Consider the following 18996-nt stretch of genomic DNA (forward strand, 5'->3'; position numbering starts at 1 on the left):
CCGAGGGTCGCCTTTCCATGGAGGCTTATTTGCCCTAGTGGGTGAGAAGGGCTCAGGATGGGTCCTTCAGACACGCCAGGACCTGGAGAGGAGGAGGTGGGAAGTGGGGACAACTTGGCTTCCCTCTGGTAGGACCCTGCTGTTCTGATGATTAGAGGAGTCTTGGGTATGCCGTGGGATTCCCCTTGGAATCTTCTCCCCTCCCATCTGGGTTGACACTGGAGGGTCGGGGCCACACAAGAGCAGGACTGAGAGCTCTCACGTCCATTCAGGAGGAGAGGACACAGAGGAGGGGAAAACACACAAGCACACACATCTTCTCCTCCGTCTCCCTAGGACAGCTCCTTTCCTCCTTTCTCCCAAAGTCCTGTCCACCCTGCTGGCGTGGTCAGGGTCACCCTTTTCTGGAGGGGTCTGCAGAAGGCCTTTGCAGCTCTGATGCCCAGCACAGACACAAGGGCTTTGGCTATACTTGATGCAGAGGACGAAGGTGACGCTGCACCCTTCCACCCGAGACACCTCGGATGTGACCCTTGTCAAAGTTTTATTAGTTTGGAGCATGTGTAGTGATGTTACAGAGTCTGGGGCCCGGGGGATGCCCCAAGCTGCAGCTTCCCCTTGTCCCTCGGGGCAGGGCCAGGCCAGGCCAAATGGTATTCAGCAGCCTCTTAGCCATGGGCTCTCTAAGGCGGAGGCAATAGAAGGGAAAGGGAGCGGGAGAGAGAAGAGGCAAGAGGAAGAGAAAAGGAAAGTGGTTTTGTGGCCAAGTGTGGCAGGAGGCCGCCCCCTAAAGAAGCTCAGACACCCCAACCCAGGCCCCAGACGTGGTCATAAGCCCACCTTATGGGTCACCTGGCTGGCCTAGCATTTGCTATGGGAAGGGATGCACCGAGTCTATCGGGAGGTGGCAGAGTGGGCTTGGGGTGGGCTTCCCCTCTGCACAGACCTTCCTGGGGCCCTTCAAGATCAGGGTTCCTCCCCTCAGAGGAGCTGGAACAGGGTGGGGCAGGTCAGGAGCCACTGCTGTGGGAAGTAGAGGCTCCTGTCGGGCGGGAGAGGGAGCAAAGATTTTTGGCTTGGGCTTCTCTGGGGTTCATCCCGCAGTCTGGTATGTACATGGGTCTCCCAGGACTGGAGTTGCCTGGGACCTTGGCAAGAGATCTGGCTCCCCTGGTGTGGGCCTTATGGAGTGTGACCAGTCCATCCCTCCCCACCGCCTGCTCCAGCACAGGCCTGTGAAGGCCAGGCTGAGCCCAACAGAGAGCATGGCCTCTGAGCCCTGACTGGCCCCGGCAACCTCAGAGTCCAGAAAAGGGTCAGAGAAGGCGGCTGCATCTTTGGTGCCGAGGAGAGGGGGCCTGGAAGTGGGAGGGGGCGGCTCTGTGAGCTGCTCCTGAGCCAGGGGGTCCAGCGCAAGGCTGCACCATGCCTGGCTCTCTAGCACTCCCCTGGTAGAGTGAGGGTGTGCGGGCAGGGAGGGGCGTGGCGCCAAGCTAACACTGCAGGGCCTGCTGGGGGGAAGAGAAGGCAAGTCCGCTCTGTGCCCTCCTGCCCGCAGCTCCCAGGGATGGAGGCCGGGCCAGCCTGGGCAGGGAGGTGGAAGCAGGCTGCTGTGCAGGTGGGCAGCAGGATCAGCAGTGTAGGATCTTCAGGAAGGCCTTGCGGAACTCGATGTTGAAGGTCGTGTAGATGATGGGGTTCACGGCGCTGTTGACATAGCCCAGCCACGTGAAGGCGCTGTACAGGACGGGCGGGATGTTGCAGTCACAGTGTATGTTCAGGATGTGGGTGATGAAGAAGGGCAGCCAGCAGATGATGAACACGCCTGCGGGAGAGGGCGGTGGTCAGGCTGGCCCCAGGGCCAGGCAGAAGCTGGGCTGGGAAGGCCCGCGCTCACTGGGCACCTGGATTGTGTGCTGTGGCTGCGGCTCAGGACCGAGGCTGAAGCAGCAAGAGCACTGCGGGAGGAGGTGCAGTCTTGGATTCTAGACCCGCCTCTGATGCCCATTTGCAGTGGACGGGTCACTTCCTCTCCTTCAGTCTCATTCTCCTCATCTGACAAATGGGGATAATAATACCTACCTCATAGGGAAAGATAAAGGGCTTGAAAATGAATCTGAAAGGTTAACCTTCTGACACGCCAGCCAGTGAAAATTGACATCTCGAGTCTACTTTCTGGTCGTCTTTGCGAACAAGGGCTTCCTCGGCAGCGGGAGTGGAGGGTTTGTTCAGTGCAGTTTGGGCCAGAGGTAGGAAGGGAGAACCAAGCACTCCGCCCTCTTAGTTCTCACAGCATCCCAGTGAGGAAGACAGAGAACAGGCTGGCAATGGCTATGTGACTCACGAAAGACCACTCCCCTCTTAGGCGGCAAAGCTGAGAGCTGAGCTCCAGTCTATCAAGGGCCCCAAATAGCCAGGCCCCTGCTACCTTCCCCACACTTCCCCCAGCCCTTGATGGACTCCCTTGTTAGTCCCTGCCTTGGGACATGCACTGTCACCTAGATTGACCTCCAACCCGCCCGCTCTACCTAACTCGGGACCTCTTGCTCAAGTGAGACGCTTGGTGTGGAGGCATCATGTACACAGAATGCCCCACAGGCACACTGGGAGTCCCCAGGGACAGAGTTGTGCCCAAGAAGAGCAGGACCACAGAGCAGAGAGAGACCCGGAGGACTGGAGCAGAGGGCCTGGTCTGACTCTGCTGTCACCACTGGCCACATGATCAGTGGTCGGTCCCTTAACCTACTGTGACCAGGTGTTCTCATTCATAAAACCTGAATATTAACCTCTGTCCCTCTCACGTCACAGGACTGTCGGGAGGTCAAAGGGAATGGCGGGTATGGAAGGATGTCACACACTGCCGTGGCTACTACATGGAAGGCAGAGCCACATCAGCCCTCCTGTACCCAACCACACATGTCAACTCAGCCCTCGATTTCTGACCTTTCTTATCTGGTTTACTAGCAGACTTTCATTTGAAAGCCCTGCCTCACTGGCAGGGCCACGCCCTCATTTCGATCCGGGCCCCCTTCTCACAGCTCTGGTCCCACAGGGTCTTGGTCGAGTCAAGAGAACTGAATTTCCGAATTCCTCAACAATAGCAAGATTAACAAAACCATGGTGATAACACTTACCTGTGTGTACTACTTTGCGGTTTACAAAATGCTTTCACCACCGTATGCCATTTGGCCATCACAACAACACTGAGAAGTAACCTACTCTAATGATGAGGGGAAGAGAGAGAGAGAAAGTGACTTGCCCAGGATCATGGGGTTCTGGGGTCACTATGGTAGACGGGTCAAATTCACAGACTCTGGAGTCAGGCTGCCTGAGTTTAAATCATGGGTCCTCCTTGGTCAATTAATATAACCACCCCAAGCCTCAGTTTCCCCATCTGTAAAGTGAGCACAGTTATAGAATCTACCCAACAAGGTATATCAATGGGCTTGCCTTGTGCCTGAGAAAGTCAGTCGGGTGACCCTCCCACCATGGTCAAGAAGGACATGGCAGGTAATGGGACCAGCAGTAATGGGTCCTTCCCCCAGCCAGCCTTGGGCAGAGCTAAGCTGTGGCAGCCCTTGGGGCCAACTCACCGAGAACAATGGCGAGCATCTGGGTGGCTTTCTTCTCCTTCTGCTGGGAGAGCTTCCTACGGCTCATGGTCTTGAGCGAGGTCCGGGTTTTGCCATTGGGCATGGACTGGATCTCAAAGATCTTGGCAATCTTGGGGTGGTCTTTGGCATGCCCATTCTTCTCTGGTTTGGCAGGGCTGTCAGGAGTGCTGTGGAGGCCATGGTGGGATGGGTCGGGGAGGGTCAGCTGGTGGTGGCTGGGTGGGATGGGGCTGTACCGGGTCCTCTCGGGTGGGCTTGTGCTGGACAGCATCTCCATCTCCAGCTCCTGGGCTCGGCGGGCAGCATCCTGCAGAGAGGCAGAGAGCTCTGGGTAAAAAACCAGGCAAGTTCTCAGGCATCAGCCACTCAGCCTTACCTGGCCCCACCTGCCCCACCTGCCCCACCCTGCCCTTCTCTATCCCCCTCTAGAGACTCCTGCAAACACTGCAGGGTCACTCTGCCAGAGAGGCAAGGAGGATGATCACTGGGAACAGGCATCACCCAGGACGCACGGCAGCCCCTGCCTGCAGGGTCACCCCAGGCCCCTTCCCAGAGCAATCCCCAGTCAACCTCAAAGGCCCCACAACTGCTCTGGCTTGGATCCACTCACAGCCTCCCAGGTCTTCCCTATGCTCCCTTGTTTGAGGCCTTGGAGGTCTCAGCCTGAGCTTCTGAAATGCAGCCTCGCTGTGTGCCCAGGTGCCCCAAGCCTGAGTCTCTGTTTCAGCATCTGTCTCATAAACAGCTTCTTGGAGTCTGGCCTTTGCCTGCAAGTGAATGGTGGGAGACTTGCTTCCTGAAGATGGCTGACCTAGACTTCGTGTGCGGCCCTCTGCGGTTCCCTGGCCCATCCTCTGCCCACCTGGGGATGGGTCCCCTGCTGCATGGCCCCTGGGGCTGCTGTCACTGGACTAAGCTTGGGGTCTGCTGTGACTCTGCCCCTCCAGGCGTCCCCGACAGGATGCAGCTCACCGCCAGCCCCGTGGCTGCTCTGCTCCCTCCTCCCCCAGCTCCCAGCCTCCAGCCCCAGAACCTGCACGTAGTGAGGCAGCATAGGCGAGTGGAAAGAACAAAGGTGTGACTTCAGAGTCATGCAGGTCTGGGCTCAATTATGCACTCTCACACTAACTACTGTTTAGCCTTGTATGAGTTACCTAACCTCTCTGAGCCTCTGCTTCCTCTTCTGTAAATGAAAATGGGTAAAATCAATAAGACTTACCTCTCAGGGTCTTGTGAGGATTTGATGAGATAGTAGGAACATGGTAGGGATTCAATTAATGGGAATAACCATTATTATTGTTACTTTTTATCATGTCATGGTGGCCCACTCCTTTCTCCCAACTGTTTTCCTGTGCTAGGGGTACCTCTCTGTGCCTTGCAGAATCAAGCTGTCTTGCTCCATGCCTGCGTGGGAGGTGTGCATGGTAAGGTAGAGTGGTGGGTCCCGGGAGGTGCTTGTCCCTTTGGCCAGCTGCTGAGGTCTGAGAATCATGGCAGTGGGCTTCCCTAGGGGCGGAAAGACCTGGCTCGGGTCCCTGCCCTGAGCACTTACCAGTCTCCGCCTGTTCACTGGGAAACTCCCATTAGACTTCATGATAACGGTGCAGAGTTTCATGTCCTCGGGGTGAGTGCAGTTGCCCTGTGGAGGGAGCCAGCACATGAGTCATGATGGGGAGGTGGGTGGGGACAGAAACCCAATGTGGAGTGGTCAGACTTGGCACAGGAGCTCAGAGAAGGGCAGAGATGAGAAGGGTGGGGGCCTGAGGAGACAATCAAGGCAAAGGAGAAGGTCGGTACTGTGATTAGAAGAGGTGGGCAGGACGAGGGACAAAAGGGCTCTGACTTTTACAGGGCCCCTGCTAAGGGTCTGGCACCATGCTAAGCATGTTCACATCCCTCTCACACTGAATACTCAAGACTACCCTGTGAGGTCAGTATTATGAGTCCCACTTAACAGATGAGGAAACAGCTGAGGCTCAGAGAAGTTAAACAACTTGCCCAAGGTCACTCAGGAAAAAAGTGGCGGTGCCAGGATTTGAACCTGATGTGTTTAACCCCAAGGTTCTTGTTCCTTCTATGCCCACGTGGTGTCTTCCCCGGGGAGGGCTGAGCAGAGGGGAGAATTCACAAGCAGGGAGATGAAAGAGGGGCAGAGCAGAGAAGAAGCAAGACAGGTGAGGAAGGAGGAGGCGTGCACAGAGGGGAGGACAGAGTATGGAAGGTAAAGGAGACAGGATGGGGGCGTCAGAGGGAAGGAAAGGGAGACAGAGGCCCAGCTTGAGGACAGGAGAGGCGAAGGAAGGAGGAGAGGAGTCCAGGAAGGTGCCGAGAGCTGCTGCCTTCAGACAGAGATCTCCGGGCACAGACTTCTCCTCCCAGGTGGTCTCCGCCACCCGCCCCACCTCCCACTCCTGGAGATTCAAGGTGCTCCGCTGAGGTCAAGCCTTGGAAATCTGCCCTCGCCCAGCTCCTCAGAGCTCCTCCAGCCTGGCCCCATCCTGCTGCAGTGTCCCAGCCCCTCACTGAGCAGGGACAAGCCCCTCAGTAGTGGTGAGGTGGGGACGTTGCCGGGGAGGGGGGATCTCGGGACCTTGAGCGGGGCCTTCAGATTGGCCCGGAAAGCCCGGCTGCTGCGCTTTGTGTTGACCCGCTTGCGACGCCTGCGGAGGACGATGTAGATCTTGATGTAGACCAGAAGGGTGACGATGAAGGGCACGTAGAAGGAGACGATGGAGGAGTAGACCACGAAGGCGGGGTTGGCGATGATGCACTCGTTCTGGTCTGGAGGAAGGAGAGCCCCGGGTGGGCGGGCATCAGCAGGCCCAGGGGCCCCAGTGCCACCAGAGCACCTCATCTCCTCGATGGGAACGAGGAGCAAGGTTACAGAGAATATGGCTGGGTGTCTAAGGCTGCCTGGAAATGTTGAATGTAAATACATGCACAGTGTAAATTGGAGCATTAAATACAGCCGTGAGCGAAAAGCTAAGCTGTGATCGGCTGCTTCTGAGTTTCTCCATTAACATTCCCTTGTTACTTCATCATTCATTTTGTCATCTATGCACATACAAGCGGAGCCAGAGAGTTTGGGAAAAATGATGGCAGGAAATTATTTTAAAAGAATAAGCCATTTCTTTAGCCTTTCCTGTATATTGCAGGGACCTTGCCACCTTTTAATTTTAGGAACAGGAAAACTTGGTCCTGTTTGCTAAACTCACCTGTGTTTCCCATGTGTTTCCAAGTTCCCTTCCAGGTTCTCTATCTCAGGGCCTTTCCAGATTAATCTGAACATATTTAGCCTTAGCACCTCTTCTTGGAATTCCCGAGACGCTTAGATTTTTGTACCATATGCTTTGAAGGCTTCATCGGTGCTGTCCTGTCGTGGCTCCAGAGGCACACCTGCATCCCTCTGGGCCCTGAGGACAGTAAGCTCCTCATCACACCGGCAGCACTGGGCCCCCTCTGTCGGAAATGCTCCTGACGGCCTCGCACAGGACCAGCCGTGGTGGGCTAGCCTCCTACTTGCTTTTACCTTTCCTGCTCCAGGTGGCACGGCCCTGGGGCTGCAGCCTCATTACACAAATACGATTGTCGGGGTGGATGGAAGCCCAGCAGCCTCCCGCCATGTGCGTGCACACACACATGCACACACATGCAGCACGTGAGGCTGTCTGGCCTGCTTCAATTTAATAAACAAAGTTGGAAATGGCCAGACATCCTCCCGATCATTACCCCACTCCCCATCCAATCCCGTTGTTCCTGGGCCATTGTTCCTCTCTGGGCCAACCAGAGTCAGGCTTGGCACAGGAGACCCAGCCTGGCCTCAGTCTGGGTTGTGCACGGGTCCCCACTGGGCCTCTGCCCATGTCTGCATCAGGGACTCAGCTCCCTCAGGGTCCTGCACAGGAGCAGGGACCCGGGGCGGGCAGAGCCCCAGGCAGACAGAGGCAGGACTCACCTGTGTTGTTGAGTCCGAAGAGCAGCGGGCAGGAGATGGTGAAGGACAGGACCCAGACGATGGCGATCATGACGGTGACTCGGCGCTTGGAGCTGTAGCGCGTGTTGTACAGCATGGGCATGGCCACGGCTGTGTACCTGAAGGATGGGTGGGGCCTGAGTCTGGGGTACGGGCCCAGGAACCCCTCACTCCACAACATGCACACACCAGAGACACCCTGCTCCTCGGGAGTGGACAGTTGGTCCACCTCCATGAAGCCCACCCATCTACTCTAAGTCAGCTCTCCCTCCTGTCCTAGACTCAGACAGTGAGGACGGCTGGTGATACCTGATCACGTGCTTCATGGCCAACTGGCGACCATTTCTCCTGGACTATCTCTGTTCCTCTAGTCTCCCTACTTGGATTTTAGGCTTTTCAAGGGCCATTGCCTAGGTCTTTGAGCCTTTGCCACTGTATCCACCGCACCTTTGCTGTGCCTGAAGACAATGGAAGTGTTTGCTGATGGACTGGTAGCCAGGCCTCTCCTGGGTTAAGCCCCATTTGGCAGAAAATGATAACAACGTAATTGCTTATGATCCCTCACATTCCTCTATCCAGCACTTCTCATACGGTAGCTCCTTTCATCCTCCACAAATCCTGCAAGAGGAGTAGGGCTGGGGCCTCTGGGAGCCCAAGTGGCCCATCTGTGGAAATTAGTGAGAGGCTCCAAGGCTACAGGTTAGCAAGGCGAACATGGCCTGGGCCCCCTTGGCCATGTGCCCTGGGCTAGACGTAAAATGCACAACCAGACGCTGCAGCCCCAGGTGGACAGGTATCATCATCCTTGGTTTCTAGACAATGAAACTAGGGTTCCAAGACCTTCCATCATCTGCCTACGGTCACCTAAGTAGGAAGTGATAGAGCTAGGCTTCAGTCAAAATCAAGCGCTTTCTCCTCTATGCCGCTCACTGTCTGGCTATTCTTGGTAGCATCCTGTCCATAAAATGGCCTCTCCTTAGGGGGTCTGTACTCTCCCAGCCAGACACACAACCACCCATGCATGCACATACACACGCACACACACACATATGCATATATATGCACACAAACATACAGCCACAGCATCGTAGACAGAGCCCGACCCTGAAGGAGAAGTGGGGTGGCCCAAAAGGTGAATGGTCCGGGTCACCTCTCCCACCCTGGCTGGGCTCACCTGTCAATGCTGATGGCACACAGATTCAAAATGCTTGCTGTGCACATCATGACATCCAGAGTGACGAAGATGTCACAGTGAATCCTGCTGAATTTCCACTCGCCCACCACCTGTAGACAAAGCAACATAGCAGGCAGACAGCAGTCGGGGAGGTTAGCTTCAGCCCCCAGCTTGGTTTTCCTGGGGTAGATCTGGCCAAGGGCTCGGGGGGCAGCTGTGGGGGTCTTGTGGGTCTCCAGCTAGGGTCTGGGGGAGAAGAGGGGCAGCAATGGGGAGCCATGCCCATGAGTACCTGAGGCCCGGGCCCTTGGCCCCTCTCCTCCTAGAGACAGAAGGCCACTTTGTGCCAAGAACCGTGCAGGAAGAAATAAGACCAACATATACCACGTGCCTCGACTTTGAACCTTCATCTGTCAAACATTTGAGTGATCACCTTGCGACCCCATTTTACCAATGAGGCAACTGCGCCTCAGAAGTGTGCAGGGATGTGCCCAAGCCCTTCAGCCAAGCTTCTGGTCCTGGCTGGCTGGGGTTTCTGGGGGAGGCAGGCTGCTCGCTCCTTCAGTGGCCAGCATGGTGCATAGCATAGAGTCAGGGCCCAATAAATGTCTGTTAAGAATCATGATGAAGACGATGACTCTGTGAAATAGGGAAGACATATCTGCTCCTTGTTACACTAGAGGATGAAAGAGGAAAATCTGGGCTAGAACTTTAGGAACACCAGAACGGGCTGGGGTGGGTGTGCTGTAATGCTTTATCCTTGGTATGATGGGACACGTGTCCAGCCCCTGGCAGGAGCATTTTTCATCCCTCCCCCTACACACACACTCATACCCCCCCACACACACACACTCCCATGCCCCTCCTCATGCACATCCACAACCCCCATCCTCCCATTTACACACACATGCACTCACACTCACACAGCAGCCTGGCCCTGGCAACTTTGGGAGTCTGGAGCAGTCCCCATCCCTGATCGGAGAGTCAGGACAGGGAGATCCACCTGGGGCCTCTACCATAGGAGAAATGAAGAGCAGGAAAGTCCCTCCGGTGCCCGGGGCGGGGCAGTGCCCCCTCTGCATGTCACAGCAGAGCAGCATGCCTAATGACAACATTACTCATTCTCAGTGCTGCCTCTTTTCTGCTCTCAGGCATAAACCCGATGCTGGCCTTCCAGCTCAGGGATGGCCACTGCAGCTGCTGTTGTCAGGCGTGCAGGGAACAGCGGCTTTTCCTGGGAGACAGGAAAACCTCTCCCATGGAGCTGCCTTCCTCAGGGCCCCTCCCATGTTGCAGCACAGGGTGCCCCCGTACTGAAGCAGAGTGCTGACCAAGTGGGCAGGAGCTGGAGAGGGGTGCATAGAGATGTGGTGGGGGATGGAAGGGCTTCCCTGGTGTAAACAGAATCTACCTTTAGGGCACCATGGGGAGGGTTCCAGGTCCACCTGGTCCACTCTCCACCTTGAAGCCCCTCCTAGACCAGTTTTTCAGAGCTGCTTTCATGTCCCTAGGGATCTAGGGCCCTCTTCCCTGTCCTCCCTCCCTCCATCTGCCTTCCTTCTCTCCTATAGACACTTATTGAGCAACTTACTATGTGCCAGGCTCTGTTCTAGACTCTAGGGTACAGTAGTAAATAGTGCTGACATAGTCCCTGCCCTTAGGGAGCTCTCAATCCCCACCCTCAAAGGCCTTTCTGGAGCAGAGAAGAAGCGAGGGGTTTCCTCCGTGGTCCAAGGAGCAGCTGCTCTAGAACAGTTAGGGGTAGTCGACTCAGAGACTCAAGAGAATGTGTTGGTAGCCACCGTTTCTAGAACACCTACTGTGGGCAAGTACTTTATCTCACTTATTGTTCTTAAAGCTGGTACAAGAGGGGATTGCTTATGCCCATTCACGGATGAGGGAAAGGAAGCTCAGAGAGTCCACGGGGCCAGCGTGCAGCAGGGCTGGAGCTGGAAGCAAGTTCTACGGGCAGCACATCCTGTGCTCTCTCCTAAGCTGTCTTGGGAGAGACCATCTAGCTTAGCAAAAGAGGAGGTGATTATGTAAAAAGTACTAAATGAACCAACTGTGAAAGGAGAGATTAAAATTGCAAGGGTAGGCAAACTTGGAATCAGAGAGGAAAATGGACTTGCCCAAGATGTCCTGGTGATTTAGAAGCAGAGGAAGGACTGGACTCCAGGTCTGCCAGTACAACTCCAGGGCTATTTTCTCTGCACCTTTGGGCACCATTTATTGGCTTTATTGCTCACGTGAAGCTGAGACCTTCACGACAGGCCTCGAGCTGACTCGGCTAAGTCATAATAACTAGCGCATATTAAGTACTTACTCTGTGTCAGGCACTGTTCCACACGTTCCACACTCATATCCATGGAATATGACAGCAAATCTCTGAGGCTAATGACACGGCTACTGCTCCTCAAAATCTCCAGCCAGTTACTCCCCTCCCCCCAGCTCGGGGGCTTTGCACACTATTTTTCTCTGCCTCACTCCCTCTCCCGGAGAATTGTTCCAAAAGCCCCACTTCCTCCTGCAAGACTTCCTTGTCCCCATATGCCAAAGCCATGTGCCCCCATTGTGTTCCCACATCTGCTGCGAGGATTGCTCTGTTGTCATCTCTATCAGACTGCACTGTAATGGCCCTATTAGTCTCCTCATCGACGGCAGGCCAATGCCTTAGACCTCAGCCTCACAGATGGGCTAGGACAGAGAAGCGCTCAAGACACGTTGAATGAGTGAATTAATAACTGCGACCTTAGTCTGTTCACCTTCTCAATCTCATCTGCTCATCTGGAAGATGCACACAGCAAACCCTCACCTCCAAGGGTTGGGAGGCCAAAGTGGAATGGCACCTGCAGACAACTGGCCCCTGGCCCTCTTCTCTCAGGAGCTGCTCCAGATGGAAAGTGGTTGAGTTGTGAATTGAACCTGGTTCTCTCTCTCTAAAACCAGTGTGCTTTCCATATACTGAGCAGAATAAATAATGCACATCCAGTCCTACTGGACAGATGCTGACATGGCAGGCTATCAGAGGCATTTTACATTGTTAGAAATGGAACAGGATGGAAAATTCTGGAAAAAAGCATCTCTTGGAGATGGTACAGTGTCTGGTTGTGAGGATATCTGGACAGTATGTTGGCATAGGGTGAAACTCCACTTGGGACATTCTCTATGGATAACAAATAGCTGAGACAATGTCCCGTATGCAGGGCCTACTGTCCAGCTCTTGTTTTGCTGGGAGACTATGGGGGACTCTGAGCACTGACCTCTGAGATGCCATTCTCCACTCTGCCCCTTGAAACACTGAGCCTCACCTTTAAAATAATGGTGAACAGGTGTGTTTAAAATGTCTGTTTGAGGACTTAGAGGTGCCTAGGAGCCCGAATGCACAGATCTGGCCATACCCTAGGCGTCTGGGTAAGGATGGTGGGCTTGGAAGGCCCAGAACCCAGGCCCAGAGCCCTGGGCAGAGCACGTCTCACTCTGGGAAGAGGGTGCCTCTTAGCCTGGGCATGGGGAGGGTCCCCTCCCTGTGGATACCTAGCTTCATCTTCATCACCATTGTCACGGCCAACTTTTACATAGTGCTTACATGTGCCAGGTGCCATTGTAAGCCCTTTTCATATACCAACTCATGTGATTCTCAAACAATGCTTCTAGGCAGATGCTATTATTATCCCCATTATACAGACATGGAAAGAGAGTCACAGAGACATTGTTTGCTCTGCCAACCACCCATCATTTTTCCCTGATGGTCTGAGGCCTGAAACCCTCCTTTGAAAGGAAGCAGGAGGGGAATAGTCCTAAGATTTAAGAAGGGGCCCCTCAGGGAGAGGCCCTCAGACAGATGTGGGCTGGACAGAGTCTAGGGTCCTCACAGACATGAGTGTCAGGGAGGAATTTGACCCCCGGCCTGTGGCACCTGTATGTCTTTATGCTGTTTTGTATCTATTGTTTGTTTCCTTTTGGTTCTTCCTTAACATTCAATCAGGTCACTTTGAAAGTTCCAGCCTGTATGGTCTGTCCAAAAGGGAACCAAGGGAGTGATGGCCCAGAGCTGATGGCCCTGGGGCCAGCGTTAGTGACAACAGGAAGCACAGGGAATCCCTTGGGGTATGGAGACCGGGAGAGGTGCCCCTACTGCCCAGCCTCCCCGCCCCACTCAGCTTCTTCTCCTAGATGTCTCCTCTGCTCAAACCTACCAAGGATTCACATTTTCTCCTAAGAGTGGAAGCCCTTCCCCCCAGGCAGGGATGTGCCTCCTCCGTGGCACAAGGGAATTCCTCTCTTGCCTGGGGCAGGAAGGTAACAGCTCAGTGATGTTAGGGACCTTGGCATTTTGGCTCTTTCCTGAATGCCTGGTCAGCTTCCCATGCACCCAGACGCCACCCCAGAACCCTGGGCAGAGAAAGGGGCAGGATCCAGCTTGTATCCACCCACATCCTGCAGACCCACCCACATCTGCCTGCTTGCTCTGAAAAGTGTCCTCCTGAAGGGAGGACACTCTCAGGGACTTCTCTATTAGCAGTTTCTCCCTTGGCAGTGTGATCTGGGTGAAGACAGGCACCTGAGAAAGCACCAGGCAACTTCCTCGTTTGTGAAGTGAGAAGAGTAGTATTGACTCCCAGGATGAGCATGAGTGTTTGCTGAGTCTGTGTCTGCAAAATGCCTGGCACAGTGCCTGGACCATAGTGGAGGGAGGGGGGTGCCTGGACTATAGGGGGAGGGATTCCTGGACCATAGTGGAGGGGGTGGTGGCTGGACCACAGCAGGGGCTGCCTTACTACTCCAAGGTACAGCGCCAGGCTCTGTCCTGAGCTGAGCAATGGGTGACTATATGGTCCTTCCTGAGGACAGGGGTACAGCACAGCGGCCTCTACCTGGAGGTCCCAGACACAGGCCCTAGAATAAACCAGGAGAGAGGGAAGGGAGAAGGAGAGCATTGAGCAGCAGCCCCCATATTTGAAGTGGGGAGAGAGGAATGAAGACTTCAGGCCAGGAAGCATGATCAACACCCTTCCTTGGGATCCTCATCATTTATTCCCATTTTCAGTGGGACCCAATAAACCAACTCTGGGGTCAGACGGAGTTCCAGCTTGGACCTGCCGGCTGTGTGATGCTGAGGAAGTCACCTAACTTCTCTGACTATCTGGCTCACCATCTGTAAAATGATGATAATCCTGGCCTCTTAGGGCTGCTGTGAGGAGTATATTGAGGAAATGCTGCATATAAAGGAGTTAACATGAGGTCTGGCACTTAGGAAGCACTCTCTAACTGGTAGCTGAGATTGTTAAAAAGATAATCTATCCATTTTATAAGGAGAAAAACTGAGCCCAGAGTGGAGGAAGAGGCCACCTGAGAAAGTACCAGGCAACTTATTGCTAGAAACCAGCAAGGAGCCTGTTCCCCAGGCTCCAACATAGCGCCGACCTGGAGAAGGTGCTGGAGCAAGGCAGAGGTGCAGACCTACCTCCAGGTAGACAACCCAGGGCATGACAAGCGTGGCCACAAGGAGGTCGGCCACCGCAAGGCTGACAATCAGGTAGTTGGTGGTGGTCTGCAGCGCCTTCTCACGGGACACGGCCATGCATACCAGCACGTTGCCAAAGACGATGACAAAGATGAGCAGGGTGAGCAGCATGGCATAGTAGTTGTAGTGGGGCCTGTCGGCCTTTCCTTCAGACCCATTGAAGGGCCGGCTCCAGTTCTGGCTCTCCAGATCGTCATCGTACCAGGACAGGTTCAGTGGATCCATTGGGGCAGTGGGGCCACTGGGTGGCCAGGCTCTGGCCAAGAAAAATGGACACAGGGAGTGAGTAGGAGGACATCGCAAAGCGTGCTGCCTCCCATGGAGGGCTCTGGAGCTAAAACCAACCACTGAAAATTAATAGAGAGAATTCTCCAGCTTCAGGATTTCGTTTAGCATCTAACAATTTTCTTAAAACATTGAGAACTGCTGCCACTGTTCTGCTAGCGATTCTTGCAGATGGTAGAACAAATGACCAAATATAATTTTTTTTAAATGTATAATAAAAAAAAACGAGCTTGAAAAGAGTTGATCATTCATTCACCCATTTATTCAACAAACACTTATTAAGCACATCCCATGCACCACACTCAAGACAAATTGGCAAGGAGTTCCAGCTACCAGTGGTAGGACTAGAAACATGCATTCATTCTATAAATATTAATTGAGCACTGTTTTCTGTAGCACTAGAAACATAGGCAGGAAAAAAATATACATGGTTCTCCAGTTCACATTCTAAAAGAAACAATAGCCAGTTAATCAAGCCATTAAATCTATGAGTGGTAGGCTCTCGGAAACGGAATGGTGGGGAGAGACACGTAACCCAGTTTAGGGATTCGAAGAAGTCTTTCCAGAGGAAGTGATGTTCGACAGCCACCTGAAGGACAAGTAGGAATTAGCCAAGTAAAGAGTTGGGAGCCAGGGGAAGGATCTCAACATAGGAAGCAGCATATGGAAAAGACAGAGCTAGAGAGTGGGCCACGGTGGAGGGCTGGGAAGAAATTCAGGATGCTGAGTACAGAGGGACTGGCATGAGCTGAACCAGGGAGGTTGCAACAGGCAAGATCACAGTCATGCTGGGAATTCAGACTTGACCCTAAGGGCAGCAGGAACCACATTATCAGATTTGCCTTTGAGAAATTTTGACAGCTGTGTAGAGAATGGAAGAGGGGGGCCAAGTGGGATGGTAGAACACCAGCTGGGAGGCTGTTGCAGGAACCCAAGTAAGAGACAATGAGGTTCTGGATTTGTGCACTGAGAGCCCTGAGGAATGGGTGTCTCATCCCAGAGGGACTTCTGAAGGAGGTGCCATTTGAGATGAAGTAGGAGGAGGAGTTAGCCAGACAATGGAGTGGGAGGACATGTTTGCCAGAGAGAACAGAACACAGTCCCAAACAAGAAATAATTCCATTTGGGGAAAAATGTAGGGCATGACAGTGAAGCTGGGGAAATTTAAATTGTCAGGCCATTCATGGGCCAGATTGGGTCTTGTAAGCTTGGGAGTCCCTGAGAGTTTGGTGCAGTGAAATAACTCCAGTAGACTGGTGTTTTAGAAAGGTCACCGGCTGCTGTGACATGGAGGGAATCTTGGAAGGGAACGAGGTTACAGCTGTAATTCAAGTAAGAGATGGTGGTCACCTGAATGAAGGTAGTGGGAATCAGGATGGAGAGAAGTGTCCGGAATCAGGTGCTAACTCGGAAGTCAATTTCTTGGAGCTTGGTCGTTGGATAGATGTTGGGTGGGAGTGGGGATCGGGCGAGCAGGGAGAGAAGAAGTCGGGGATAACTCTGGATTTCTGCCTTGTGCTCTGGGAGGCCGATGGTGCTGCTCACTGAGAAAGGAAAGCAGAGGGGCTCCGAGGCAGACTAGGGAGGCATTGGGCATTGATGAGCTTAACAGCCTGTGTTTTGGTTGTGACTGAAACATAATGTACATATAATATAGTTGGTGTTCCTGCTATCAAAAGTGTTCCTATTTCACACAATGGAATTAAATTTATCAGTACTTCAAGGCATTCCACACAAAGCACCATGATTTCCAGATGCTTTGCTACCCAAATCGATCTGAAATGCACAAATTTATGCCATTCGGGATGAAGACAGTACCACGTCCAGATCCAAGAAGAGGGCACACCAGCTGCAACAGATCGGAGGAGACCGCTGGAGAAGGGTTTGCCCACCACCTCTGCACCCTCATTCCTGTGTGACACATCTTCCCTGCCAGCTCTCAGCAGAGGAGTATGGATGATGTCCCGCCCAGCACCACCACTCTGGAGTCTGCCGGGAAAGCTTGTGGAGTGACATGGAATGCCACCCATGCAACGAGTCTTCCAATTCTAAGATAGTGAAGCACTGTGTCATACTGATGCTGAAATCTGTAAAGCCAGCTACTACCTCTTCCCATTTGGAGCACACAGCAGGAGACCTGTATGCATGTATTGATCAGGCAACATGGGCTGCTCCTGCCGTTCATTTACTCAATCAGCGTCTATGGAGCCTGCTAGACATAAAGCACTGCGCCAAGCACTGTCTAGGGCTGGAGACATAGAGGCACTCACTTCCGCCAGCATCCTCACTACCTCTCCTCCCTTTTCCTTAGTCCCTCTCCAGGTAGGACCAGTGGCATCTGATGGAGACTCTCACATTCCTGTCTCCCCTACCCCATCCATTCTCCACATCCAACCAGTCTTCTGTTTCTGCAGCACACTCCTGCGCCTGCCTATGCTGATAGACAGCTTCATGTGCTTGCAAAGGATTTGATAGTTTGTCAAGTTTTTTTTATATATATACTGTCTCATTTGTCCTCAAGACAACTTTCTGAGGCTTCTAATTATGATCCCCACTCTACCAATCAGAAGAGTGTCTGGAAAACTTCCTTTCCCTTCCCCCTACTTGCCCGGTCCCTACACATCCTTCAAAGCAAGGCTTGTGCAGAATCCTCCTGCTCTGGAATCCGTCCCACGTCCTCCTGGCTGGACCATCTCCCTCCCTCCTCAGGGCTTCCACAACATTGTTTTGTGGTTCTATTCTGGAACAGACCCCATTTGTGTGTCTGCTTTTTTCACGGGTTTGTAAGCATCTCAAGGGTCACACCGTGCCTTGCTCATGCCTCATTGTCTTCACAGAATAAACAAAAGAGCATGCTATCCTGTTCTTCTCTTCACACTCCTAATGCTGTGATCTGCAGGCAGTTAGTGCTCAACAGATGCTTGTTGAACTGAACCAAAGGCTGTATGAGTCTAACTGGGAAGAAAACTCCTCCACACTTGAAATGCAGCTATTAACATAGGTCACCAGACTAACAAGGGACAAAAGAGTATCACGGGTGTTGCAGGTTGGGTCCCCAGAAAGTGGACTCTGAGTAGGAAACTTATCAGGAACACTCTCAGGATGGAGACTTGAAGGGAAGTGGAGGAAGCAGAAGCAGGCAGAGGGGGAAGTCAGGCTGCCTTGCAATCACGCCAAAGGCCTCTGGTGACTCCCTCAGGGAGCCTTGCAGAGTTGCCTAAATTAGGGCAACAGGGAGCCCTTTGTGCCCTCTCATAATGTCACCGGTTGTGGGCCATCCCAGGGAAAGGGTGTGACCTTGAGAGAGGCCTCTCTCTTCAGCAGTGGGCAATCACCGAGAGGGTGGACCCAGCTGAGAACTGTCAGGTGTCAACACTCCCAGGAATTGTGGAAAGAGCGCCTCAGTCCTTCATGGGATCTACAGCATCCCCACAGAACCCCACACAGCAGATGTTCAGAAATCAGAGAGGATATGCACGTGGGCACAGCGGGGGCATTCACGGAGGGCTTCCTGGAGGGGATAGAACTTAAACTGGGACTTAAAATGACGGGTACAGTTTAGATGGTAAATGTGAGTGTACCGGTCAGGAAGGGCTTGGTGGTGAGCACTCATTCCTCTGCGCGCTGGTTACTCTGCAGGGCCGTGGTGCGTCCCTTCACCAGAGGCTGGAAAGACCTCATGCACTGAATTTTCTAATTTAGTATTTATTCTCAATTTTTCTTGTTGCTTTTTGCTGATACAAGTGTAACATATTTACATTACAGAAAGAGTGGGAAAACACAGACAATGACTAAATGCCCGTAGACCCTATTAATGTCTTGGTAGAGGGTTGTCTTCCCACCCCCAGAGCAATCCCCAGTCCCTTCTATGTCCTCAGCACCCTTGCTACCTGGGGCTGACATTGCTCAGGAGCAGGGGCTGCCTGGCGAGCTCTCACACAATACCAGACTGAGCAGGAATTCAGACATCAGCAAAGCCACCTCCACAGATGAGGGACTCTAGCACTGGAGGTGCTGGCATAACATAGGGGCTGAAGACCGAAAACCTGGGTTCAAATCCCAGCTCTAGCTTGACTAGCTCTGGGGTCTTGGCCAGATTATTTGGCTTTCCTGAGCCTCAGTTTTCCCATCTGCAAAATAGGGACAGCAACTATTATTGTGAGGATTGAGTAAGATGATGCATGTGTGGCTGGAGCAGGTAAACCATCAAGAAATGTTGACTTTTAAAACCAAACCAAGCCAAAGAATCAAAAGAACCAAGCACTCAGACAATGAGTCTGAGGCTTAGAGAGATGAAGTGACTGGTGCCATCCAAACACTGCCCAGTAGGGTCAGAGGACCCCTGCGCTGCTCCTTCTACACCATGCTGCCTCCTATGGCTCATCCTTGGAAAGTGGGGGCTGCATGAGGGGGCAGGGTTCCA

The 18996-nt window shown here is 53.2% G+C and overlaps 1 protein-coding gene across 1 annotated transcript; it reads right to left on the bottom strand.

The window, feature by feature from the left end:
- Positions 1–559: 559 nt before the first annotated feature.
- DRD2 (dopamine receptor D2) lies at positions 560–16026 on the bottom strand. The gene is made up of 8 exons (XM_046686206.1): positions 15924–16026; positions 14229–14544; positions 8762–8871; positions 7570–7706; positions 6205–6395; positions 5167–5253; positions 3594–3921; positions 560–1825 (listed from the first exon to the last, which is right to left on the bottom strand). The coding sequence occupies exons 2-8, from the start codon at positions 14511–14513 to the stop codon at positions 1632–1634; spliced, it is 1332 nt and encodes a 443-aa protein (XP_046542162.1). The 5' UTR covers positions 14514–14544; positions 15924–16026; the 3' UTR covers positions 560–1631.
- Positions 16027–18996: the final 2970 nt, after the last annotated feature.

The sequence above is a fragment of the Equus quagga genome, chromosome 14 (genome assembly GCF_021613505.1).
Source record: "Equus quagga isolate Etosha38 chromosome 14, UCLA_HA_Equagga_1.0, whole genome shotgun sequence".
Lineage (NCBI taxonomy): Eukaryota > Metazoa > Chordata > Mammalia > Perissodactyla > Equidae > Equus > Equus quagga.

Excerpts from the sequence above, each read along its gene's own strand:
- DRD2 (XM_046686206.1), bottom strand. The coding sequence starts at position 14,513 with ATGGATCCACTGAACCTGTCCTGGTACGATGACGATCTGGAGAGCCAG. Across the intron at positions 8,872-14,228 it reads CCTGGGTTGTCTACCTGGAG|GTGGTGGGCGAGTGGAAATT; the intron begins GTAGGTCTGCAC and ends CTTTGTCTACAG. Across the intron at positions 5,254-6,204 it reads ATCTGAAGGCCCCGCTCAAG|GGCAACTGCACTCACCCCGA; the intron begins GTCCCGAGATCC and ends CTCCCTCCACAG.